Raw genomic sequence first — 27,009 nt, 5'->3', positions numbered from 1 at the left:
AGAAAAACTTGAAGCAGAGTGAACAAGCAAATTGATAGGTGTTTAGAGAGAGAATTGTTACAATGGAAAGAGTGTTAATTAAGTTGTCATTTTGGGTTGTATTAGTTTTGGTTCAAACATCTAGATTCAATAGTTCTTTGGAAAATGAGAGGATTAGTCTGTTAGATTTAAAGTCCTTCATAAAAGAAGTCAGTGATTTTCAAACGGAAAAAATTCTTGTTTCATGGGTTGATGATAAAATGTCTAATTATTGTGACTGGGAGAGAGTTCAATGCAATGCCACTACTGGACGTGTTATCAAACTTTCCCTTAATGATACAAGGCAATTTAGTCAATATTACTCTCTTGATAGACTTCCTACTCTAAATTTATCCTTGTTTCATCCTTTTGAAGAGTTGAAAAGTCTTGATTTATCTTACAATTTCTTTGAAGGTTGGCACGAGAATAGAGGTATGTATATTATTTAAGTAATTAGCTTAAAATATATGATCCAATTAAATTACTTTTGCAACAGTCTAGCAATATATATTTATTTATTTTTAAAACTTTTTTCATTGTTTACATTTAGAATATGGGTCAGACAAAAAATTTATGTCATTGTTGACACCCTTAATTAAATTACAAAACATGCTTATTAATTTGTTAATTAATTGTAAAAGTACTATATTGATGTATAAAAATAGATTATATAAGCTATGCAGATTGTTCTGAGCTATATATGTATGTTGATGCATTAATTGTGTTCTTGGAATAATGAATAAATATGTTGAGTAAATAACAAATATATTGAGTCAATAATGTAATGACATTACCTTTACAGCATATGATGGCTTCAGGTGTTTGAAACAGCTCAAGATCTTGGATCTTAGTTACAATTACTTCAACGCCACTCTTTTACCATACTTGAATAACTTAACTTCACTTACCACTTTGAATCTTGGATGGAATAATATGGGAGAAGGTTTGAAATCGGCCAAACAAGGTATATATGTTTTAAGTATTATTCTTTAATTTCTTATTAGTTAATCTTAATCTTTTTATTTCTTATTTAAAAAAAAAAAAAAAAACTCTTTTTATTGGTGCAAGTATAAACTTAGGGGCTGTTTTTCTTTTTCTTTTTTCTCTAAACACTAAAAACTTAGTAATTATTGGATACATAATGTATTTTTAAACTAATGATGTTTAAATTTATACAATTTTATATTAATTATATTAATAATTAATATTATAGAAAAGAATTTAAGTGATAAAAAAAAAAAGACTATATTTTTTTTCTTTCTAATTATGGTGTATTAATAGTTTTATAATAGAAGAATAAAAGAAATAATATTACAAGTTGTTCAATTTTGTTTGGTAAAAATTATTGTTCGAATTCTAAATGTTCATGTTGAAGTGCCCAAATATTTTAATTTTAAATTAACGTTTTATATATAAAGATAATATTTTCTTAAAATCAGTTTCCTTTTCTTAAAATTTTCCATCAATCTTGCTTTTAATTAACTCTAAATCTTTTTTATTGTTTGGCACAGGTTTAGCAAATTTGTCAAACCTAAAAGTATTAAATCTCGATTGGAATCGAATCAATAACTCTCTATCAAGCCTAGGTATGCAATATCTATTAAATTTTTGAAACACTCTTTGCAATATGACAACTTGTGAATAAAAAATTAAAAATGAATTTTTCAATTCAAAATCTAATGGTTTCTCTTGGCACAGGATTAAAAATGTTGAGAAACTTGGAAGAGTTGGATTTGAGTGGTAATGGAATGAGCGGCTCTCTAACATTGCTAGGTAACAATAACTACAACCATCAAAATATTAAGTTACAATCATCTTCTCAAATTGCTTCAATAATTATATTTAGATATTACCTTAATTTTTTAATTTTTTTTCTTCTGTATTTTCTACCTACATTTCAAATTCAATTTCTTCTCTGGTTTTGCTTTTGTTTTTATTTGTGCAGGTTTAGCAAATTTGACAAACTTGAAAAGCTTGGATCTAAGTAATAATCAAATTAGCACTTCTCTAGCAAGTTTAGGTATGCTATACATATCACACTTGAAAAAAAGTATAATTAGAAGTACTCTTGCATAAAATTAAAAATTAAATAGATAACATTACAAACATATCAGTTAATTTATTTAAAAGATTTTATATAAGTAGTTTAGTAGTATGGTACTACTATACAAAGATTGAAATATTATCGTTCGCATGATTACTTCACTGTCTTATTTTCTCATCCCACTGTCTCTTGGTGCAGGTTTACAAAATCTAAAAAACTTGGAAGAGTTGAATATGCTAAATAATGGAATGAGCGGTTCTCTTACTTCGCTTGGTAACATTAATGACAACCAATATTTGTCAAAGTTTTAGATCAAAATTTTAAAGTTACAATCATTTGGTATCAATTATTTTAATAATTTTATCCATTGCTTTAACACTTTGAAACCCTTAATTTAACAACCTTGGAGATATTGGATCTAAGATATAATAGCATAAGCAGCGATCTAACAAAATCGTGCTTTGTATATTTCATAACATGTACTTTGATGGTTTGTTTTTTGGATCAATAGATTTTTTTTTTTTTTAAGAAAATGTGAGGAAATATGGAAAAATATTTCCTCACATTTTCCTAGATTCTCTTCTAAGTGATTAAAATTTCGAGTTTGATAGCATATAATAATTTACAATTTTTATATAATGACATGATTGATATATGTAGTGACAAATCGGAAGATAATATATACTAATATTATAGTTAAAATTCTACATGTTGGAGTGCCCAATATTTTAATTTTAAATTAACTGTTTTATATAAAGATAATTTTCTTAAAATCAGTTTCTTTATTAAAATTTCCATCAATCTGCTTTTAATTAACTCTAAATCTCTTTTATTGTTTGGCACAGGTTTAGCAAATTGACAAACCTAAAAGTATTAAATCTCGTGAGAATCAAATCACAACTCTCTATCAAGCCTAGGTATGCAATATCTATTAATTTTTGAAACACTCTTGCAATATGACAACTTATGAATAAAATAAAAATGATTTTTCAATTTAAAATCTAATGGTTCTCTTGGCACGGATTAAAATGTGAGAAACTGAAGATTTGGATGGAGTTATATGGAATGAGCGGCTCATACATTGCTAGGTAACAATAACTACAACCATCAAATATTAAGTTACAATCATCTTCTCAAATTGCTTCAATATTATATTATATTTACTTAATTTTTTAATTTTTTTTCTCTCTGTATTTTCTACCTACATTTCAAATTCTATTTCTTCTTGGTTTGTGTTTTTGTTTTTATTTGTGCAGGTTTAGCAAATTTGACAAACTTGAAAAGCTTGGATCTAAGTGATAATCAAATACACTTTTCTAGCAAGTTTTAGGTATGCTATATATATCACACTTGAAAAAAAGTATAATTACAAGTACTCTTGCACAAATTAAAATTAAATAGATAGCATTACAAACTATCAGTAATTTATTTAAAAGATTTTCTATAAGTAGTTTAGTGTATGGTACTACTATACAAGATAAAATTATCATTCGCATGATTACTTCACTGTCTTATTTTCTCATCCAATGTCTCTTGTGCAGGTTTACAAAATCTAAAAACTTGAAGAGTTGAATATGGCATATAAGGAATGAGCGGTTCTCTACTTCGCTAGTAACATTATGACAACCAATATTTGTCAAAGTTTTAGATCAAATTTTAAGTTACAGCCATCTGGTCACAACTATTTTAATAATTTTATCCATTGCTTTAACACTTTGAAACCCTTAATTTAAATATGTATACTAAATTCCAATGTTGAACTTTTTATAACAACTTAACCTTTTGATTCTCAAGTGGTTCTTTAATAAATTAGATCAAAATACTTCATTTTCAATATGATACTCAATTTATCTTTAAATACACATATGTATTATCTTACTTTTTCTATCTGATTTTAAAATTTTAGTTATTTATTGGTACAAGATTAGAAATTTTACAACCTTGGAGATATTGGATCTAAGATATAATGCATAAGCTGCGATCTAACAAATCGTGTTTTTTATATTTCAAACATGTACTTTGATGGTTTTTTTTTTTGGATCACTAGTTTTTTTTTTTTTAAAGAAAAATGTGAGGAAATATGAAAAAAATTTTAAATTATAGAGCTCTTCACAGTATTTTCTATGGATATTAAAGAACAATGAGATTTAAATATAGAACTAGAATAAGAAATTAAATAGGACTATCTTTTCCAAATATATCAAATTAATGTTTTCCAATAATTAAATTAAAAAAAGTTAATTTTCAGTACAATTTTAATTAATTTGACTTTTCCAGTTAAATAAGTATATCCAAGTTATTTACCTGTGTTCTAAATGTCTCATTTTAATTTTTCATTTCTCTTAGGTTTATCAAATTTGGAAAGGTTGAAATTGTTGATTATTAATTTCCTAATTATTCTTTAATACATGTTTAGATAGATATGTTAGATTATATTAATTGTCCGGATATCATTCCTTTAGAACTTGAGTTAATCTTATAATTTTCTGAATTAATTTTTTATTTATAAGTCAATATTTTCTTTGTTGGTATAGGATTAGATAATCTAACAGCCTTGGAAACGTTGAAGCTAACGCGCAACTTCATAGCTGGTTAGGTACAATACAATTTATCTTTTTCATTTCAAGATCAATGCTCCTTGTAATTGGTCTAAATTTGAATAAAAACTAGAAGTTATGGCTCGCAAATCCGATTTGGTTATTTGTTTATAGATGATACATCTTAAACTAATATTTGAATTATATGTCCTTTTAAAATAATTTTGAGAAATTTATATTGCAAGAAAATTATATAACAAACACTAAATTGATTTTGTTTAGTAATTAATTATGATTTTAGTAATTTTTCAAAATATAACAAGTAATATTACTATTTTTGGTGGTTGTAATGAAATGAAAGAATGCAAAAAAAAATATAAGGTAGAAAGGTTTACTAGATTTGAGATTAAATAGATTTAATAGAGTAATATTAAGAATTAATTAATTAAAGAGTGGAACTGCAGGAAGAATTAATTATATAAATATAAATTTGTATATATATGATGTATGGTACAACTCTTTTGTTGCCACATCACAATATATTAACTGAAAGGAACTTTCTACACTCTTACAATTGGTGTACGAAAATTAAATATTTATAATATTAAAAGTAAGAAAGCAATCTAGAAATTATATTATAACCTTTTACAAATTTTCATACTTGTTTCAAATTTGTTTGATTATTTATTTTCGGTTTTTATCTCTTTGGTCTCAATTGACAATTGTGAAGATGTTGTTGATCTTATTTTTCTATAATTTCCAACTATCTATTTTCAAATTCTTTTATCTTTTCATTGGTTTAGGTTTAGCGAATTTGAAAGGTTTGAAAGCATTGGATCTCAGTTATATGAAATGAATGGCTCTCTACAAGTTCGGGTATGTAAAACTTACATATTGTTTTCTAATTAATATAGTATTTAATGAAATTTTTTCACTATATAGCTAGTTGGCTGATTTCTTCAACTTTTTTATAGGAATATGTGAGTTAATGGATCTTGTTGAACTAAATCTTGAGGACTAATTGGTTGGTCAAGTCCCTCATGTCTCACCAACTTCACCTACCTCAAGGTTCTTGTTCTTTCATCAAATCAATTAAGCGGAATTTTGCCATCTGCTTTACTCACACAAAATCTCTTGATATTTGGATGTCCGGAAAACTTTAGGAAAATATTCTCTAAGTTCATGGGCAAACCATTCAAAGCTTCAGATACTTGCTCTCATCAAGAAACAACTCGTTAAGTGGAAAATGATAATTGGTTCCCTGCATTTCAGTTGAAGGCCTCAGTTAACTCATTGCAACTAAATGCTTCCCTAGTTTTCTTCTATACCAATATGACTTATTACCGTTGACCTCTCTCATAATAAGTTGGTTGTGCATTTCCATCTTGGTTGTTAGTAAATAACACAAACTTGAGAGGAATGCTTTGGTGAACAACTCATTCTCAGGAACTCTTAAACTGCCACACCCCACATGATTCCATTACCGTTTTGATATTTCTCACAACAATTTCAATGGTCCACTCCCTAAGAATATATCAATGGGTGAAATTACAAGGATGGATTTGTCAACAACCATTTTTCAGGAGAGTTACCATCTGATTTTCTCCTGGTTGCTTCTCATTGGAATTTTGAACTTGTCAACAACAATTTAATGGGCAAATATTTCCTCAATATATGAATGCCTCCATTGGCTCATATATTTGAACAATAACACTTAGTGGAAAAATCGGAAAGGATTACAAAATTTACATCTTTACGAGCCTTAGATATCTCCAACAACAAGTATCTGGTCAAGTTCCCAATTGGATGGAAACTTTTCAACGCCTCATTTTCTCTAATGTCAAAAAACCTTCTAGAAGGAAATATTCCTGTCAATTAAGCAAGTTGTCATCCCTTATGGTTTTAGATGTCTCTGAAAATAATTTGACTGGACCCATTACATCTTTTTTTTATTTTTCATCTATCCAAGAGTTTGTTCATGCGAAGAATGCTTTCACCGGCCAATTCCAAAGTCACTGTTTAAACTCTGAATTATTGATGCTCATTTGAGGGACAACCAATTTTCAGGAAGTATTCCTAATTGATCATAAGCATTCAAGTTTACGTGTTCTTCTTTTGGGAGGCAATCACTTGCAAGGTCCTATACCTAATCAGTTATGTCAATTAGAAACCTAGCATCTTAGATCTTTCACATAATAGACTTAATGGATCATACCTTCATGCTTTATTAGGATGATATTTTGGAAGGACCAAGTGATATTCATATTGAGCTATAGGTCAATTGGTTTGGCACTTACCAATTTCATGATTATGAATCATCTCACTACAATTCCATTTTTCATTGGGTTGGTTTGAAGATGCTTTTCCATATTTATATCATTCCTTTGAAGTGATTTTGACAAGAATAGGTATGATTCTTACAAGGGTGACATTCTTAACTTTATGACTGGAATGGATTTGTCAAACAATGACTTATTTGGAGATATCCCTCAGAAATCGGAGACCTTCAAGATCAAACATTGAATTTTCCAATAATTATTTTGAAAATCCATACCAAAGAGTTTTTCCAAACTAAAATATAGAAAGCTTAGATCTTTCCCATAATAAATAAGCGGCCAAATTCCTCAACAATTGACCGAGTTAACCATTAGCTGTCTTCATGTGTCGTACAACACTTGTCTGGGTTGACTCCTAATGAACGTCAGTTTGCTACCTTTGATGAAAGCAGTTATATAGGTAATTCTGGTCTATGTGTTACCCTAATCAATAAAGCTGCACATGTGCCAACTCCACCCTTGTTACCATCCATGGAGAAGAAGGAGAAGATCTGCAATTGACATGGTGGCATTTTATTGGAGTTTTTTTGGATCATATGTCACTATCATATGGGGGTTATTGGTGATTCTTTGGATCAACTCACATTGGCGTAGCTATGGTTTTTATTTTATGGTGAATGCATTGTCTTGTTGTTATTGGCTTTCAAAATATGTATCATGCTAGGCCACTATAGAGTAACTTGAATAATCTTTTTACCTTTGGCTACTGTACATTTTTGTTCTGTTGTATTTGGTGCGTTCAATAATTTCTATAAAACTACTACATATTTCTTCAATTCAGGTTGTTTCCTTGAATTTGGTTTATATTGTTTCTCATAATAAGGTGCGTATCCATGCTGATTTAGCTTGTTGCTTTCTATTAAACAATAATGTTTTTCATTATTATTATTATTTTTCACTTATTCTCATGAAGATTTTCCAATGATTTAAAGGATTCATGTTATAATTCAATGCAATGAAGGTGCCTGATTTAACAATAAAGAGAACAATTAGTTCTATTAATATTCGAATAAGAAGACATTGTAAATTATTATTATATATATTACTTTTTTAAATGTTGCGAAATTTGTTATTCTAGCTGTCATCCGATAGATTCATCTAACATTTCTGAAGGTGATTAAGCCATCATCAGAGATACAAGCTAAGAAAAGGATGTAAGAGATGTTTGGCAAGTATGAAAATAAAAAGGAAAGTTGAGAGAAAATCGGTCTACTTATGTTATAGTAAAAAATGCCTTTGCATTTGAGGTATGTCCCTTTATATAGGGCACGAAAATATCATATTATACAATCTGAACATTAACACAAATTTGTTTTCTTCATATGAGGCAGCAAAGAGTAATAAATACTTCTCACTGAAATACATACTTGTGAGAAACAGTCAGATTAAAATTAGATTTGTATGATGCTATTAGCCCATCAATTAATCTGTCTAGTCAATTTTAGATATACCAACCATCTTGACAGATAACTACCAACAATAATGAAGAATCATTTCTATTTTTTGAGGACAAGTTGCCACGCTTTCTACACATCCATTCAGGTAACATAACTCAATTTCTTGGTTGTGCAGACTTCTTTTATTTGAGATCCCATTTTGTTTGTTGAAACTATTATTTATTAATCTTTTATTTATTAATTTTGTAAGAAAAAGACATAATATCTACTTTGTAATGCATAACTCTTAAATCATACTAATAATAATAATCTTAAGAACACGACATATATTTTCCCTTAGAAACTTTATAAGGCAGGCCTTATCTCATCGGCAACGGACCGACCCAAAGCCACTTGCATAACTTTGTTTGAGCCAAGAAAGAATCTGAACAAATAATCACAATGAAAAGGCATTAATTTGCTTACACGACAATGTACTGAACTAAAACTATGAAAAAATTAATTAGCTGACCGGCTGGTAGGTTTGAGCTGATCTCTGAACTCTTTGAACTTGAGATTTCTCATATCTCAAAAGAGAAAAAATAATGGAGTTGTAATTTCCACGGCTTCTCTTATCGAATTCACGATCAATTCTTTGTGTTCTCTCTCCTCTTTCTTCTTCGTCTTTGACAAAGTGACTGCATTCATTCATTATAAAACATTACATCAAAATTACATAAAATTTTACGTTACAAGAAGAACGACACAAGCCTACTGCTCGATCATGCTTCGACTTCGGCATGTCGTTAACGCTGAAACGGCGCTCTTCACTGCTATTCTCTTTGCGTTAGGTTTTAAGAAGTCTCCGCACTGTCCTGAGGTTTGGGTCGTAAGAAATAAAGAAAATTTTGATTATGATAAAAGAAAGAAAATTACAAAGAGGGCTCTAGATATATATCACTAAATACACCCCTAGATAATTTGAAGTGTCCAAGCCCATTCAGCTAAAGACACCCCAAGATATTTTAAAGTATAACTTATTAATTAAATAGTGGTATTATTGAAGCCCACTAATCTCTTTCTAAACCTCTAATGAAATAAGATTTTATTAGATAAAATTATACATGATGTATAAAACTCTACTCCTTATACAAAAAAAGCCTTATCATTTTCCCTTTTATCTCTTCTCTTAATGCAGAGATTTACCCACCTAAGGTAGAATACGTAAGATGTGTGCGGGATCCCGGTGATCAGCAATAGAACAATATAAGCAATATGCAGAGTTACACACAAAGAACAGATCAAAACACTTTTTAAATGATTTGCTGCTTTAATGCTTATTGAATGGAATGTGATTTACCAAGATTAGCAATTTACTTTTTACAACTAGTTTTCTCCACATCCAAACGATTGTAACTTACATGTTGATGTGGAGATGAACTCAAATTTGAATAATGAGAAGTTGGGACTTTGGCCTTAATTATGAAATCTAATTTGCATGCCAAATGGGTTTTTTCCCACACAACATCCCCGTTTATCAAGTTTTAAAGAAAAAAATAAAAACTATTTTCAAATACATGTAGAGATTCAATATTCTTATTTGTTCGATTCTTTTTCAATCTGTTACAATTCTTCAAGCTGACAGTAGGTGGCCTTGTCACTCGACTCAGTCGGTGTCACCGCCACCAATATCCGAGTCTTCTGGTTCTCCATATCGAATTACCTCACTAGTAAATGATGTAATCATTGAGTTCACCTTGCTCTCTCTCTTCTTCTTCTTTTTTCTTCTTCTCTTTTTCATTTTCTTGCTCAGGTTTGATATGAATGCTCTTGATTGTTCTATAAATTAATGAAGAAGCAGTGATTTATATAGGGGGCGTGCTGAGAGTAACTTGAACGACCAACCCACCAACTTCAGTTTCAAAAACAATGGGTGTACGTGCGCTTCTTCGGTTATTTGTAACTTCGAGAATAGCCTCTTGGACCTCTTGGTCATCATAGAGATATTATACAAACAAAGCTTGGGCGGTCTAAGCCTTAAATTTCAAAAGGTTTTGCATATACAAATTTCATATTCCCTGTTGATGACCAGCCCAACATCTAACTAGAAGAATTCAAATTTGAGATCGTATACCTTAACCACACATCTTAACGCTTCCTTAATTGAGTTATCCAATGGTGGATATATATCAACACCATATTGTTATATATAATAATATATATATAATATATGAAACGTTCTAAACAACTAACAAAGGTTGTCAGACCAACTTGCAGATCAAGTGCAATCAAATCGCTCAGTTCTTGCCTACAAGAAGAGTTTCATTCTAGACGCATCAAGTTTCTCTCCGCCTAATGCTTCGCTTGACGCAAATTTCGACGTTTCAAGAACCGCAAGTTTCTCGCAAAAGAAACGTAAAGGCAAACGTCTAATCATTGTTATTATGCACCCGCCCGATCATTTGCCAAAAATTGTCTAAACAAGCCTAGCATTATATATATATATGATAAAACTAATAATGTCATATTGTCATTAAACACTGCATTACAATTGTTTAAATCTTAAACATCAAGTTTTGCTACATCAATCATTGTTGTCCTTTCTTCTACAGATAACAACACATTTAAACTAAATATTTATTCACATTATAACTAAATAAACTCATCACCTTTTCACACCCATAATCAGTTATTTTTATGTCCGGTCAAATACAAATAGCAATGCACCAAGCAAAACACATCACACTTCTCATTGAAACGCCTTGGGTAGTCAATACTCAAGAGCAACAAATCCCATTATTCTCTTCCGCGTCTTTTTATGTAGCCTTGCCTTCAAGAATAGACACAAATAGCGAAAAATCATATAATTTAGCAACATTTTGTTTGTCGATTAAGATATTCCCGGTTTTATAATTTGAAATATAGGTTTGGGGAACCTAAAGTGAAATATGCAATAGCATTAGCTATTTCCACTGCTATCTTTAACTATTTGTAATTGTAGGGCTTGAAATGGGGATGAAAGCGACAATAAATACGTCAACAAGAGTTCTGTAATCTACTGATTCAAAAACTAAAATAGGAATTTCAGTCTCTAACAACATCTGATCAACTTCAAAATACTATTGTGATTCATGTGTACGCAAATAAGATGTTGTTGAGACATACATATTGTTTCAAAGAAGTCGTCAAATTTCATAACGAAAACTTGGCGGTCTGTAAACCTCATCATACAATCTATAGCCAAATCCATTGAATATATTTTTCCCTCATGGAATTCTTTGTGGCTCTCTTGAGCTCTTCAATGAAACAACACGAAAGATTAAAACTACCATTACCAAAGGCAATTAATTTTTCTACCAAGATTTTCCCATTCTTCATTACAATTGCCTTCTTCTCTGCCTTTCGCTGATACTTGTTTGTTTTAAAGCACCAAATCATCTACCCTATAAACAAAACCCCAAAAGTGTTAAGAAATCATCTGCCACCCCTCCTTCACATTCATACCATGTTGATTTTAACTGTTAGATTTCATGGTTAAAGGAGATAAGTGAGGGTTTTGCCAAATCTGAGAGAAGGTTACGAATGATGAAGAAATTTCTCATATGGATCTTGCTGATGTTTTCTGACTTCAAGGAGGTGAGGGATAACAACCCTAAATATATTTTAAACAATTAAACTGATCAATAATAATATTAAGGAAAATCCTCTAATATCAAGGTGAAGTTTCTATATACCATTTAATTTGATTTGAATAATTAATAAAAATAAAAATTGCTCAGGAGGTACCTAGACTTGTTAGAGATCCATATTTGATTACCACTAAATCCATACTTTCAAGTTTTTCAAATTTCCTAAATCATGTATAAAAAAAGATAAAGAAGTTTAAAAATCATACATAGGAATCAATAATTGAAGAGAAAAATAATTATATGTTCTCAAAGTTTTCAGAATAGTGATAAAAATGTGGTAGTATTTGATATATTGGTTAAAACGTTACAGATTCGAACAATAATTTTTACCCAACAAAATTGAACAAATTGTAATGTTATTTTCCTTTATTCTCTCCTATAAATCTATTAATTCACCACATAATTAGAAAAAAAAAAAATTTCTCGTTTGTTTTTATCACTTAAATTCTTTTCTATATATTTTACCACATCAAGTATACAACTTTCCATTGAGAATATTATTAATTATATATATTTAATATAAAAGTATATTAGTAAATATAATTTAAACATCAGTAATTTAAAACACATTATGTATCTAATAATTACTAAGTTTTTAGTGTTTAGAGGAAAAAAAAAAAAACAGCCCCTAAGTATATACCTGCCCCTAAAAAGTTATTTTTTTTTTTAAATAAGATAAAGATTAAGATTAATTAATAAGAAATATAAGATATACATACAACATATATACCTTGTTTGGCCGATTTCAAACCTTCTCCCATATTTTCCCTCCAAGATCAAAAGTGGTAAGTGAAGTTAGGTTATTCAGCAGGGTAAAAGAGTGACGTTGAAGTAACTAAGATCCAAGATCTTGAGTTGTTTCAAAACACCTGAAGCTATCATATGTTGTAAAGTAATGTCAATACATTATTGACTCAAATTTATTAGATGGTAGGGTAGGCAACTTGTCCAGATTTTTGTGTTAGATGTATAAAGCTATCTGAGTTTTCATCATTGCTTTGTATGTATATTCTTGCTCTAGTTATCTTGTTATTCCTTCTATATATGACCTTTCTTTTCTTGGTGTTTGTGTTAGAGGTGTTCGGTTCCGGGTACCCTGCACTTTTTGAAGGAACTGAAACCGAACCGACGATTCCTTGAAATTTGAACCAAATCTATAGTGCTTAGAAACAAGTCAATTCCTCATAAAATGTTGTGTTTTTTGCTTCTATATTCCACACGACTAATAGTTTTATTCCTCAAATGACTTCTTTGAAACTAGTTGATTACCAAGCTTACTTGTCCTGATCAGACCTTGTCGTTCTCTTTAGCTTTTAGCACCAAGTTCATATACTTTGTTAAATAGTGTAGCAGTTGTTGGCCTTCATTCACCAATGGTCTTATGATTCTCACCGTTTGTGAAGGGTTTATCCAATTCTTAACTTGAGAGTCTGAGAGATTGTTAATGTGTGTGCAATTGGCCCGCCTCCTCTCAGTCACAAAAAAAAAAAAAAAAAAAAATTATCAATTACACAAACATTTCAATTGCTGAAAATGGCAATAAAAGATAATAACGTAAAATTCTCTTCTCTTTAGGGTGTGCTGGGAGACAGTGTCTTCCATAAGACATACCCTACATTCAAAAACCTTTGTTGGGTGTGTGTGTCCTGCATGTCCCTGACTCGACCGCGCGAAAATGCCCCATGTTGCCCGCCCTGAAAATACCCGTCTACTTAAAAAATCCCCACCAATTACCTGACCCGCCTCAAAAATTTCCTTTATCAGCAAAGGAGAATCGAACTCAAGATCACTTGTGAATACCTCAAGAGCTTTATCGTCCCACCCAACCACCCAAAAGTGGTTAACTGATAAAATCTTTCATTTACTTTAATACCCGCAAATATAATGTTTATTGGGTTAGTGTTTAGAAACCATTGCATAAAGTGTAATAATTTAAAAAGGATCAATGTTAATGCTATATATTTTATTGACAAACAAAGCTTTTCCTACTTACGATTTTTAGGTCATTTCAAACCCTAGAGATAGTGAAATATTAAGCACGCCTAAGACTTAAACTATCGTACATCCTTATCATGGATTTTTATACTTTTTCAGGGGATAAATAATAATCAAAGGAGTATCTAATACTTCATAAAGATTAGGGTTCGTTTTATGTTTCGCTATTTCTCATGGGTTCTTTGATAACTCATGGGCTGATCTTATTAAACCGTAAGGAACAAAATATAGACTTCCATCTCTAAGTTTCATTTCAGCATACTCCTTCTTTTGAGTGTAAAGTGTTGTCAAACCAAAATACCAAACAAACATAACTCTCCCTAAAAAAAAAAAGCAATTAAGTTGTACCATCAAATACGACTACCTTATCATGACTTCTTCTTAGTCATTATTTTGCCTTGACAACCCCTCCTTGCGGTCAGGCATGGCTAGCTCCAATGGTGTGACGGCCGTGCTTCCACAGCCGATAAACGAAGTCACGCCCACTAGCAATTTGATTATTATAAACAATTGAACTTTCTATCAACAAGCACCAGTGGTCTAGTGGTAGAATAGTACCTGCCACGTACAGACCCGGGTTCGATTCCCGGCTGGTGCATATTGTGTGGGGCTATGATGATTAACCATTCTCGATGGCTGGTTCCATCCACTCCGATTACTGATGTCAGCAAGTGCCGTCTGAGCTCTAATTTTTTTTTTTTCTATTTCTTCAAAAAAAATCTAATTTTATTAAAAAAATGATATCATTTATTGATTTCAAATAAGGGATGAGTAATTTCTCATCTTAATTTTATGCCACTCTCATCAATTCCCTCCAACATTCTATTCTCCAATCCCATTAAACTTTTTGAAACAAAACTCTTTAATCTTCCCCCAAATCAAAATGTTCACTTCTTCAACTTCTTTAGCTTCAATTTCTCCACCCACTTCACTCCACCCTCCCAACAAACCCTACTTGTAACCCACCTTGTAAACCTGCAAATCCATGGACCATCTTAACAAATCAACCCCAAACCATCAAAACAGCCTTTTCACAAACCCGAGCGTCCAAAATAAACTCATTGCCTTCTGTTGACTCAGGAAAATGGAACATGGACATGCTTGTCAGTGTTTGATAAAATTCCCCAACCACTGTGTTTGCCTGGAATACTATGATAAAGGGTATTCTGGATTGATTTGCATAGAAACGGGGTTTTGATGTACTTAATATGCTTAATAGCGATGTTAAGCCGGATCATTATACGTTCCCCTCTTGTTGAAGGGTTTTTTCACGTGATGTTGCTTTAAAGTTTGGTAAGAGTTGCATCGTCATGTGGTGAATTTGGGTTTGGTTCTAATGTGTTTGTGCAAAATGCGTTGATATGTGTATTCTTTGTGTGGTGAGACTGATGTGGCGCGAGGGATTTTTGATATGAGTTTAAAGAGGATGCGGTTACGTGGAATGCCATGTTTTCAGGGTATAAGAATGAAGAGGTATGAGGATACCAGGAACTTTTTGGTGAGATGGAGATGAAAGGAGTGTTATCTACTTCATTACCTTTGTTTTGGTGGTATCAGCTTGTGCTAAATTGAAGGATCTAGATGTTGAAAGCGGGTACATAGGTATGTTAAAGAGTGTAACCATTGAACCCAATGATATTGGAAAATGCTTTGATTGATATGTATGCAGCTTGTGGAGAAATGGATGTTGCACTTGTTTTTTGGAATGATAAAAATAGAGATGTATTTTCTTGACTGGTATTGTTTCGGGTTTTTGAATAGAGGACAAGTTGATTTAGCTCGGGATTTTTTGATGATATGCAATAAAAGATTATGTCTCATGGACAGCCATGATTGATGGGTATCTTCGAGTGATAGGTTTCAAAGAGGCTTTAACTCTTTCCGTGAGATGCAAACCTCAAATATAAGGCCTGATGAGTTCACCATGGTCAGCATTCTTTCACTTGTGCTCATCTAGGGGCATTAGAATTAGAGAATGGATAAAGACTTACATTGACAAATATAAGGTGAAAAATGATACATTTGTGGGGAATGCTTTGATTGACATGTACTTTAAATGTGAAATGTCGAGAAGCACGAAGCATATTTAGAGAGATCCTTCGAAAGGACAAATTTACATGGACGCCATGATTGTTGTGTCTGCCATTAATGACATGGTCAAGAACTCTTGATATGTTCTCTGAAATGCTTAGAGCTTCAATAACACCAGATGAAGTAACTTATGTTGTGTCCTTTGTGCCTGTACTCACACTGGCATGGTATGAAGGAAGAAAGTATTTCTCTGGCATGACCAGCCAACACAGTATTGAGCCTATTTAACACATTATGGATGCATGTTTGATCTTCTTGGCCGAGCTGGGCGTCTAAAAGAAGCTCTGGAAGTTTAATTAATATGCCATGAAACCAATTCATTGTCTGGGGGAGCTCTTCTTGGTGCATGTAAGTTCACAAAGATGCAGAAATGGCTGAAATGGCAGCAAAGCAGATTCTTGAGTTAGATCCTGATAATGGAGCTGTTTATGTTCGCTGTGTATATATACGCTGCTTGCAATAATTAGATAATTCGCTTGAAGTTAGACAATCGTGCTTGATAGAGGAATCAAGAAAACCCCTGGCTGCAGTTTGATAGAGAGAATGGTGTGTCCATAATTTGTTGCCGGGACCGTCACATCCTGAAACGAGAGAAAATCTACTTGAAGTGTGAAAAATGACAATGACTTGAAATTTGTTGGGTATTTGCCTGATACTTCGGAGGTGTTTCTTGATATAGGGGAGAGAAAAAGAGAGTGCTGTTTATCGGCATAGTGAGAAGTTGGCTATGGCATTTGGGCTGATCAATTCAGAACCTGGGGCACGAATAGAATTGTGAAGAGCCTCAGATGTGCGTGGACTGTCACCGTGTGGCGAAATTGGTCTCGAAAGTGTATATAGAGAATGAGTCCGGGATAAAACTCAATTCCATCATTTCAGGGATGGATCATGTTCATGTAAAGATTATTGTGAGTTGAATTAGGTTTGATTCTCATTATTTGATAATTAATTGTTATTACTTCTTTCCTCCTAAGAGCCTTTGATGCCAGAAGTACATAATCATGGTTTTGCATGTGTTGTAGAATATCTTCAAACTTTCATAACTTGCTGGATTATAGTTTATACTATAGAATTCATGTGCAATACAATTTGAAAATGGCAACGGCAGCATTTTGTTCAATATTTTTCTGATTTTGTTGACGGCGAACTTTTGTAACTAAACACTATATGAGCACGCCACATTCATTCTGCAATCCAAGAAAGAAGTAAATTTTTGGACGAAGTTTGCAAATTTTATCATTGAAACATATTATCAACCATTGAGAAGCAGTTGAAGGTAGGCATGTAGTAAGAGCAGAGGGAAGGATTCTGAGAGATCATCTTCAAGTATTACCCAGAAACTTTGCGTATTGCAGAAAAATATATCCAGATTCTTAAGGAGAAGGGACTTTCTTAATGAAATCTTTAAGTAATTATTTCCATGTACTCCGATTCATAATTTACCCGATAATGTATTACTCTGCCTTGGCAATCAGATGTTTTATGTCACACATACATCACAATCCCTTGCAAACACATCAGGACCTCAATCTCAATAAATTAATGCAAACTAACGACCTCAATCTCAATAAATTAATGCAAACTAACACTTCTTTTGAATTCATGTACTTGCTTCTGACATTATACCAACCACACACGTTAAATGATAGGCATTTATAGAAACAGTGCTACAAAACTGCTTTCAGAACTTAAGTTCAAATGAAGAGCTACCAGCAACTATAACATCACAATAATTCCACTAAAGAGGATCAGGCTGACTTCCCCAGGATTTATTACTGGAAGTCTGCAATGTAAACTGATTGATTTATCTGTTTGACGTGTACCTGGAACGAAAAACTGGAATATAACTGTCAAGCAGCACTCTGTAAGAATCCCAGAATGCACAATCTGGTTTTGCAAGGTGACACGGAGACTCTGAAAAGTGTTTGACACTTACTTGTACAGACTGAGCATCTCCCCGCAAACTGCCCTCTCTGATCGTCTCTGAGCGCTGAGATGCTGTTCGTCAGATGGAGCAACAGCTTGCTCTCCATAACCGGCAATTTTCTAAACTCTGTACCAAGTCTGATCAGAGTTTTGAACTTGTACATGCAGATCGCCGTACTTGCTTATGAGACATTAAGCAAATCTCCAACATGCTTCACCTGGTCTATATAATTCTGCAACTGATTTAAATCTGGAACCTGAACCAGAGTCTGTGGCAAATCTTGAGCCATATCTAGAGCAGTCTGAAGCTCAAGAACTTGAGCCCTTGACAATGGTTTTGAAATCGGGATTGTCTTGGATTACAGCAGACTTATACCCCTTGGTTTCAAATGTAAGGAAAGACATTGGTTGGGACAATTTGGGGGCAGCTTCTTCACCAACTTTTCTGGAGGCAATTAGCGTGGAGCCACCACCACCAAATTCAGAACAAATGCTGACACTGCTACGGACTGCACGTTGGAGAATAGATACGTCAATGGCAAAGGCAATGCGGTCCTCATTCTGGCTTGAGATACGGTAATCATCAAACAGAGTTTTTCTTGTGAAACTGTGCAATGCATTGAATCCCATCACCACTGAGAAGTTGTAATGGAAGAATGCATGGTCTCTAGTAGGAAGAGTGGCATATTTCCCCATTTTGTCTAAGGCTGGAAGAAATCCCTTTCTAAGAGATTTACTCCATTCTCCGTCAGAAATGCCTTGAACTTCATCTCTTCTATTACTCCACCTCACTTCTCAGAAAAACAATTGAACATACTGCCCAAGTAGAGAGGAGACAGCGAAAGTATCAGAACAATACTCAAGGCTCATATGCACCCTAGAAATGCAGATTTAATTGGTTGCTTTTAGGGAAATAGGCAATGATTCAACCTTTTTGTAAATAAAAAAAAATCATACTATCAAGTACTAACCTAGAAGATGAATATTGCATGATGGAAAGAATTTTGAAAATAATGGTAATATTTCACCAACTTCTAACTTATACTGAAAAAAATGTAGCCTCTTTCTCCATAACTCATTAAGCTTTTAATATGGTGCAGAACACAGAAGTTAATAATACTAACTAGATACTGTAGTGCAAACAATTTTTGGAACAGAACCAACATGATGTAATATATCTGCCTGCACAAACAGTCTCACACCATGTCCTTATGATCATTTTCACATAGGAGTCAATCAATGCATCTTTTTTTTATTTAAAAAAAAAAAAAAAAAAAGTATAGCTAATGTGAAATTAGTGAAAGTTCAAACAAAAGAAGGCACTTAATAAGATATCACTCATACATCAACAAGCTTAAACTAAATACTAATTAATCATTACAGTGGTAACAAAACAACTGCAGATTCAGGAGGAAGCGGAAAGCTTTAATTATGAAGACTCGTATTCATACCAAATGCTGCATTGGGCCTATTGGCAGTAATAAGACAACCATCACAGAAAACAGGTTCAACGAAAAGAACATAATATATCAAAAATTAAATTCTTTTTGGGCTAAAATAAATTCAAGGGAAACAAAAACAAAAATCCAGTTATAACACAACAAAGTCAAGCATAACTCCATATCACACACCGCAAAACCTATACACTTGAAAATCGGAAATCTTATACTATAATATTAATCCTACAAAATGAAGGGATGTTTGATTAAAAGGAAACTTGTGCTACTTAAGAGGAGATATTTCCTTCAGTAGATGCTGTATACTTCATATCGAATTTTTTTATGGCAAAAAACAAAATACTCTTGAAACATTTTTAAATGCATTTGGCTTTAGCTGTGGTTGTAAGAAATGTTAAATTGGACAGGTATTACAATGTAGATTTGGAAATTAACAAAAATATCTCCTATGTTTGTTTTTTACTAAACATCCCTACAATAAAATATTAAAAGTTAATAAAAACACCCTCAACCCACTCATTAAATACGGACAGCCGCCATCACCACCGGAGGGTGGTCGGAGTGTTTTTGCAATTTCTAAAAAATATTTGGGGGTGTTTAGTTAAATTAACAAATTTAGGAGGTTTAAAAGAATTGAAAAAATAGAATATATTTTGAATAATGACATTTTACTGTTTAACTTTTTTTGAAACTAATAATAGTATCCCAAAAGCGACCAAACGAAGCCTAAAATACGTGTTTGTTTCTCTATTCTATTTGTATTCCAAAATCAAAATTTATTCTATTCTCAAAATCCTATTTTAAATTTTTAACTATTTTTAACTTAAATTCTACTTCGTAATAATCATTCAATTTATTTAATAATATATTTCAAAAATACTACTTTAAATATCTACACAACGTACTAAATATTTTTGAAAATGTTTTTTAAAAAGTATTAACATATTTTTAGAATCTTATCATATTTGATTTAATCTTATCCTATTTAGAATAGTTTTTCAACAAATGCATCCTAAATATTTTTGAAAATGTTTTGTAAAAATGTATTAAACACATTTTAGAATCATATTATATTTGATTTAATCTTATCTCATTTAGAATAGTTTTTTAGAATATCATATTTCAAATAATTTACCTTAAACTTTAAAGTAAATAAGAGTAAGGTAATGTTTGGGGATTGGGTATAGTCTTAAGATTGGACTATTTTATTCCCGATCTTATGTCTGATGGCTTTCAACAAATTGAATTAATAATCCCAAATTAATTATGTACATGTGGGATTACACAATTGGAATAAAAAACTCTTAAATAAAATATTCATAACTTAAAATTGTTATTTGTAATTATTCTAACGTAAATAAAATATATTTTCCATTTTATTTAAGTATGGTTTCTAAATTTAATTGTAAATAAAGTTAAAACACTAATTATTAATAAAGGATAAAAAGTTGTTGGCATTCAATTATTCCACTGTTGATTGAGACTCTATTCAATTTAATAAGAATAAAATTCTTAGTGGTGAGCTAGCACTGTCCTAGGGTGGGCCATCTAAAATTATATATTCAAATATAATATAATGAAAGAGAGTAATTTATATTTAATGAGATTTTTATAATTTTAACACATGTATTTAACAAAGAGGACTATTGAGATAGAAAGTACATGACCGAATAAAATTCCACCTTTATTTTAGGCTTTGCATTTTAACTCATGCAACCAAAGAAAATGTATGTGACCAATATGTCTTATCTTGTAATCGACATGTCCTAAGTTGGGATAGGTAATATAATTAGACGATTAATTTTTTAAACATATTTATTAAGAGTTTTAAAATTATTTTATTTTTCTAATTCTCATGTATCATTTATTTCAAATTTACATTATTATTATTTTTACCTTATGAAGTCAATTCTTAGTTTGTGGCTATAATACTCGAGTGTTAAAATAGAAACAAACAAGATGAAACATAAAGAAAATATACAGCCACACGACGATAGTGCACCGAATTGATCACCAAATGACTTGGCAATTCTGACCGTTGATTAATTTTTAACTTAATATTAATCAACGGTCAAATTTTGTCACGTCATTCGGTACATAATTTGGTACACTACTTTAGTGACTGTAACATTACTCTATAATAAACCCAAAAATATAAAAATTAATCTTCTTCAACAATAAACACAACTCATGTTTTAATCATGTAGTTGTACTCATATTTTATTCATGTAGCAGTTCTCCTCTCACATGTGTATTCTTCTTTTCATATGTGTATACAATAGGTGGGACCAGAAATTTTTTATGGGGAAAATTGCAATATCAATGAGTTGTAGGGCCAGAAAAAATGGTTGCATTTACTAGCTAAAGTTTATATTCAAAAATGAGGGTGTTCCTTATAAATTTTAAAATTTTTGTGAGACTCCATTAATTGACGAACATAAACAAACTTTCGAAAAGTAGCTCCTAGTATCTGACCTTGTTTCTAGCCTCAAATATTGGGAACACTGTTGTTAATTTTTTATAAGAATTTAAATTGAATTAGTTAATATCTTTTTATGATTTTGATCGTAGTTAAACTCGTCAAACTAAATCTCCGAAGCTCAACTGTCTAATAACATTAAGATTCATTTCTTCACTTAAATTTGACAATGCAACCAATTTACATAGAATAAGCTTATGATTTCATTTTGTTTTAATCATAACTTAAAATTAAAAGCTCAAACCTCATTACGTTATTTTATGATTTTGACAATCAATTTAGAAACCTTCTATTACGAAGTTAAAGAGAGATTCTTCTTTTGCCCATACAAGATACTATTGTCAAAATATGTATTGATATATCGTTCTATTCTCTGTCTTTTAATAAAAGACTAGACTATTAATATTTTGCGTAATTTAAATGACAAATTTACAAGATCTGATATTTATTTGTTTAATTTGTCAAGATATATTTTCCTCTAAATAAACTCCAACAATATATATATATATATATATATATATATATAATAATATATAATATATATAGGAAAGACTTGCCTACTAAGTCATCACATTAAAGGATAAAAAGTTGTCAGCCATTCAATTTATTCCGTTGTTTGATTGAGATTCCATTCAATTTAAACCAAAATAATAATTCTCAGTAGTGGAGCCACCACTGGCCTAGGGTGGGCCATGCCTGTTGGAGTTGTCGACTACTTCAGCATTATGGGTAACAAACGCACTCGGGGGTCCCTCGGACCGGTCAGCGGCGGGTGCCCCGCTCCCCGGTGAGCGCGGGGGTCGCGGGGGCACGCCCCCGAGCCCGTAGGCGGTTCTGGGCTTTTCCATGTATAACCGCTGTAGGATTCCTTTTAAGTTATTAATTCCTTTTTGGGTTGGGCTTAGGAATAGGAATTCTTGTAAAACTAGGTTTAATCTCTTAAACCTAGTATATAAACATTCTTTTCTCTTGTTGTGTGTGAGAGCATTCATTCATTGTAAACGAGAGAGGTGAGGCATATTTCAATAATATTGACTCAGCTGGCGCTAGCCCACATTGGGTGAACCAGGTAAATCGCGCGTATAATTTCTTGTTTACTGTTTGTTTTGTTTTACTATTATATTTTGTTCCAGTTGCTTCTCTATTTCGTTCAATGCCCTTCCTGAAATTTTCAAAGAATCTACAAGGTTTTTTAAATTTGCAATTACACCCTTAGTCAATTTATATATTTCTAAATTACTAATCCAATCATCAAACCCAAAAACAAGATAAATGCAATATTTAGATTATAAATAAATAAGGTCCATGTCATACGAATTTAATTGAATTCGTTATGTGTAAAAAATATAAGTTTATATTTTTCCCTAAACTTGATGATTTTGTTTTTAATGTAGGAAAATATCTTGTTACCATAGAGTTCCTCTTCTAATTGATTTGTTTAATTTAGATTACTTTTAGAAAATCAGTGTATTATCTGGGTTCGTTATGTAATTTGATTTCTTTTATTTAATTTTTTTTAATAATACTGACAATAATCAATTTAAAACATCAAATTTCATTGAGGTTATTGTTATTGTGTGAATAGTTATTAAAATTTCAATATTTTATTATATGTTAAAAGTTTATTAAAAAGTTGTTTTTCTCAGATCTATCATGGCATCCATGCTTGTGTGAGGCCATAAAGATACCAGATCTGGCCGTCATTTGGGCCATGTCGACGGTATATTTGGATGGCCATATGGGCCATGCCGGCAACTAAATCCTACTGCTCTGGTGATGGCCATGACCACCACGAGTCCACAACAACTTCCAATTTTTCTTTTTTTAGTTTTTTATTTGTTCTATTTTAATTGTTAAACCTTAGTTGTCATGTTAAGCAGCTTCCTTAATGAGTAAAATATTACAAATTGATGTTAAAAAAAAATTGTTTGGTGAGATCCATGGGTGTGATGATATACGGGTTTGCGTGTGGCTTTCTCAATGGTATATGGTGGGATTTTGTGGTGGTGAAAAAGCTGTTTTAATTGAAAATTCTAAGATGGATGATGAAAGAATTTGTGTTGAGTTTACTGATTTAAATGGCGGGTTTGGATGGAAGGAGAATGGGAGATTTTGAATTTAATAATTTAATTTGATTTTAAGATTATTGCGTAAGGGAATAATTTTAAAGTTTTTTTTAGGTAAAATAAAATTTGATAAATTTTCTGAAATTTGATAACATTTAAAAGGTTTGGGATAATATTAGATTCTTAGTTTTAGTTCAAGGGTAAAATGTTTTTAATAGTTGAACAAAAATTTATTTCAAAAACCAACGGTGCTTAGATAATTATACAAACACATGGGGGTTGGAAATATTTCCTTTTATTAAAAATTAGAGGATAAAAATTGTTGGCCGTTCAATTATTCCATTATTTTATTGAAATTATTAAATTGATGAGTGATAGTCAGAAGTCTTTAGTCGAGCTTTTAATTTTATGGTAAACTAAAAGAACAAAAAGGTTGGGCCATCGATTGATTGAGATTGTTAAGACCAAAATAGTAATTGACTGTAATTTTAATATCAATTATAAATAAACAATATAAGGATTAAAAGATTACTAGAGTTATCTTATAAATAAATTAATGTTTTAATGTCAAGTAATTAATTCCTGCATGTGTGTGAGTGAGTGCATATATATTCCAATAAATTGATTTAAATCATTAATTACTGCCATATCATCATCAGTAATCCTTTTTTATATAATTTTTAAAAGCCTAATAATTTCTATTAATATTTTGGCAAATTAGTTAAGAAAAAAACAAACTAAAATTATTGGTCATCCCATTTTCCACACTTTATTGATGTTGTCATGACTAAAAAAAAAAAAAAAAAAAGTATTATTGGCCGCTAATTGATTGAGATTGCTACGACCATATTAATAGTTTTATTGGCCGGCTAATTTACTCCATTAGTTTATAAGATTGTCATGCTAAAAACACACAAAGTATTATTGGTTAAAAATAAAAAAATTAATCGTTTTTGCTAATATTCTTAATAAATCATGTGATTTGACCTTTCAAGTTTGGGTAAACTAAACAAACAAAACTATTGACCCATTATGATTGAGATTGCTAAGACCATATTATAGTATTATTGGCCGGCTAATTTACTCCATTAGTTTATTGAGATTGTCATGACTAAAAACCAACAAAGTTGATGAGATTTCAAATTTAGTTCTATTAATCAACACAAAAAGGGAATAGAAAAACTTAAAGCAGTGAACAAGCAATTGATAGGTTTTTAGAGAGAGAATTGTTACAATGGAAAGAGTGTTATAAGTTTCATTTTGGGTTGTATTAGTTTTGGTTCAAACATCTAGATTCATAGTTCTTTGGAAAATGAGAGGTTAGTCTGTTAGATTTAAAGTCCTTCATAAAAGAAGTCAGTGATTTTCAAACGGAAAAAATTCTTGTTTCATGGGTTATGATAAAATGTCTAATTATTGTGACTGGGAGAGAGTTCAATGCGCTTTTAATTAACTCTAAATCTCTTTTATTGTTTGGCACAGGTTTAGCAAATTTGACAAACCTAAAAGTATTAAATCTCAGTTGGAATCGAATCAACAACTCTCTATCAAGCCTAGGTATGCAATATCTATTAAATTTTTGAAACACTCTTTGCAATATGACAACTTATGAATAAAAATTAAAAATGAAATTTTCAATTTAAAATCTAATGGTTTCTCTTGGAACAGGATTAAAAATGTTGAGAAACGTGGAATGGTTGAATTTGAGTGGTACTCGAATGAGCGGCTCTCTAACATTGCTAGGTAACAATAACTACAACCATCAAAATATTAAGTTACAATCATCTTCTCAAATTGCTTCAATAATTATATTTAGATATTACCTTAATTTTTTAATTTTTTTTCTTCTGTAGTTTCTACCTACATTTCAAATTCTATTTCTTCTCTAGTTTTGCTTTTGTTTTTATTTGTGCAGGTTTAGCAAATTTGACAAACTTGAAAAGCTTGGATCTAAGTAATAATCAAATTAGCACTTCTCTAGCAAGTTTAGGTATGCTATACATATCACACTTGAAAAAAAGTATAATTAGAAGTACTCTTGCATAAAATTAAAAATTAAATAGATAACATTACAAACATATCAGTTAATTTATTTAAAAGATTTTATATAAGTAGTTTAGTAGTATGGTACTACTATACAAAGATTGAAATATTATCGTTCGCATGATTACTTCACTGTCTTATTTTCTCATCCCACTGTCTCTTGGTGCAGGTTTACAAAATCTAAAAAACTTGGAAGAGTTGAATATGCTAAATAATGGAATGAGCGGTTCTCTTACTTCGCTTGGTAACATTAATGACAACCAATATTTGTCAAAGTTTTAGATCAAAATTTTAAAGTTACAATCATTTGGTATCAATTATTTTAATAATTTTATCCATTGCTTTAACACTTTGAAACCCTTAATTTAACAACCTTGGAGATATTGGATCTAAGATATAATAGCATAAGCAGCGATCTAACAAAATCGTGCTTTGTATATTTCATAACATGTACTTTGATGGTTTGTTTTTTGGATCAATAGATTTTTTTTTTTTTTAAGAAAATGTGAGGAAATATGGAAAAATATTTCCTCACATTTTCCTAGATTCTCTTCTAAGTGATTAAAATTTCGAGTTTGATAGCATATAATAATTTACAATTTTTATATAATGACATGATTGATATATGTAGTGACAAATCGGAAGATAATATATACTAATATTATAGTTAAAATTCTAAATGTTNCCTGCATTTCAGTTGAAGGCCCTCAGGTTAACTCATTGCAACTTAAATGCTATCCCTAGTTTTCTTCTATACCAATATGACTTATTATCCGTTGACCTCTCTCATAATAAGTTGGTTGGTACATTTCCATCTTGGTTGTTAGTAAATAACACAAACTTGAGAGGAATGCTTTTGGTGAACAACTCATTCTCAGGAACTCTTAAACTGCCAAACACCAAACATGATTCCATTACCCTTTTTGATATTTCTCACAACAATTTCAATGGT

The 27,009-nt window shown here is 31.1% G+C and overlaps 1 protein-coding gene, 1 non-coding gene and 1 pseudogene across 4 annotated transcripts; 2 read left to right on the top strand and 1 right to left on the bottom strand.

The window, feature by feature from the left end:
- The first annotated feature begins 151 nt into the window (after nt 1–151).
- Nucleotides 152–26,532, top strand: LOC116126131 (receptor-like protein 56). 3 transcript variants are annotated; one of them, XM_031411835.1, is made up of 10 exons: nt 152–450; nt 821–982; nt 1,530–1,604; nt 1,717–1,791; nt 1,964–2,038; nt 2,261–2,335; nt 25,497–25,571; nt 25,683–25,757; nt 25,930–26,004; nt 26,227–26,532. In XM_031411835.1, exons 1-10 carry the CDS (start codon nt 240–242, stop codon nt 26,337–26,339), a joined length of 1,011 nt encoding a protein of 336 aa, XP_031267695.1. In that variant the 5' UTR covers nt 152–239; the 3' UTR covers nt 26,340–26,532. The 3 variants fall into 3 exon arrangements, with proteins under 3 accessions (XP_031267695.1, XP_031267696.1, XP_031267697.1); XM_031411836.1 differs by lacking the exon at nt 25,683–25,757 and having other exon boundaries at nt 154–450; XM_031411837.1 differs by lacking the exons at nt 1,964–2,038; nt 2,261–2,335 and having other exon boundaries at nt 156–450.
- On the top strand, nt 14,525–14,593 carry TRNAG-GCC. The gene has a single exon. It is a non-coding gene; the product is annotated as a tRNA-Gly (tRNA).
- Nucleotides 17,803–18,782, bottom strand: LOC116126132 (annotated as a pseudogene).
- Nucleotides 26,533–27,009: the final 477 nt, after the last annotated feature.

Source organism: Pistacia vera, unplaced genomic scaffold (assembly GCF_008641045.1).
Source record: "Pistacia vera cultivar Batoury unplaced genomic scaffold, PisVer_v2 Contig175, whole genome shotgun sequence".
Taxonomy (NCBI): domain Eukaryota; kingdom Viridiplantae; phylum Streptophyta; class Magnoliopsida; order Sapindales; family Anacardiaceae; genus Pistacia; species Pistacia vera.
Note: the sequence above shows the minus strand (reverse complement) of the source record. Positions and strands in the feature narration are given on the sequence as shown.

Coding starts and splice junctions, on each gene's coding strand:
- LOC116126131 (XM_031411835.1), top strand. CDS start 240: ATGTCTAATTATTGTGACTGGGAGAGAGTTCAATGCAATGCCACTACT. Junction 1,792..1,963: donor CGGCTCTCTAACATTGCTAG/GTAACAATAACT, acceptor TTATTTGTGCAG/GTTTAGCAAATTTGACAAAC. Junction 2,039..2,260: donor CACTTCTCTAGCAAGTTTAG/GTATGCTATACA, acceptor CTCTTGGTGCAG/GTTTACAAAATCTAAAAAAC.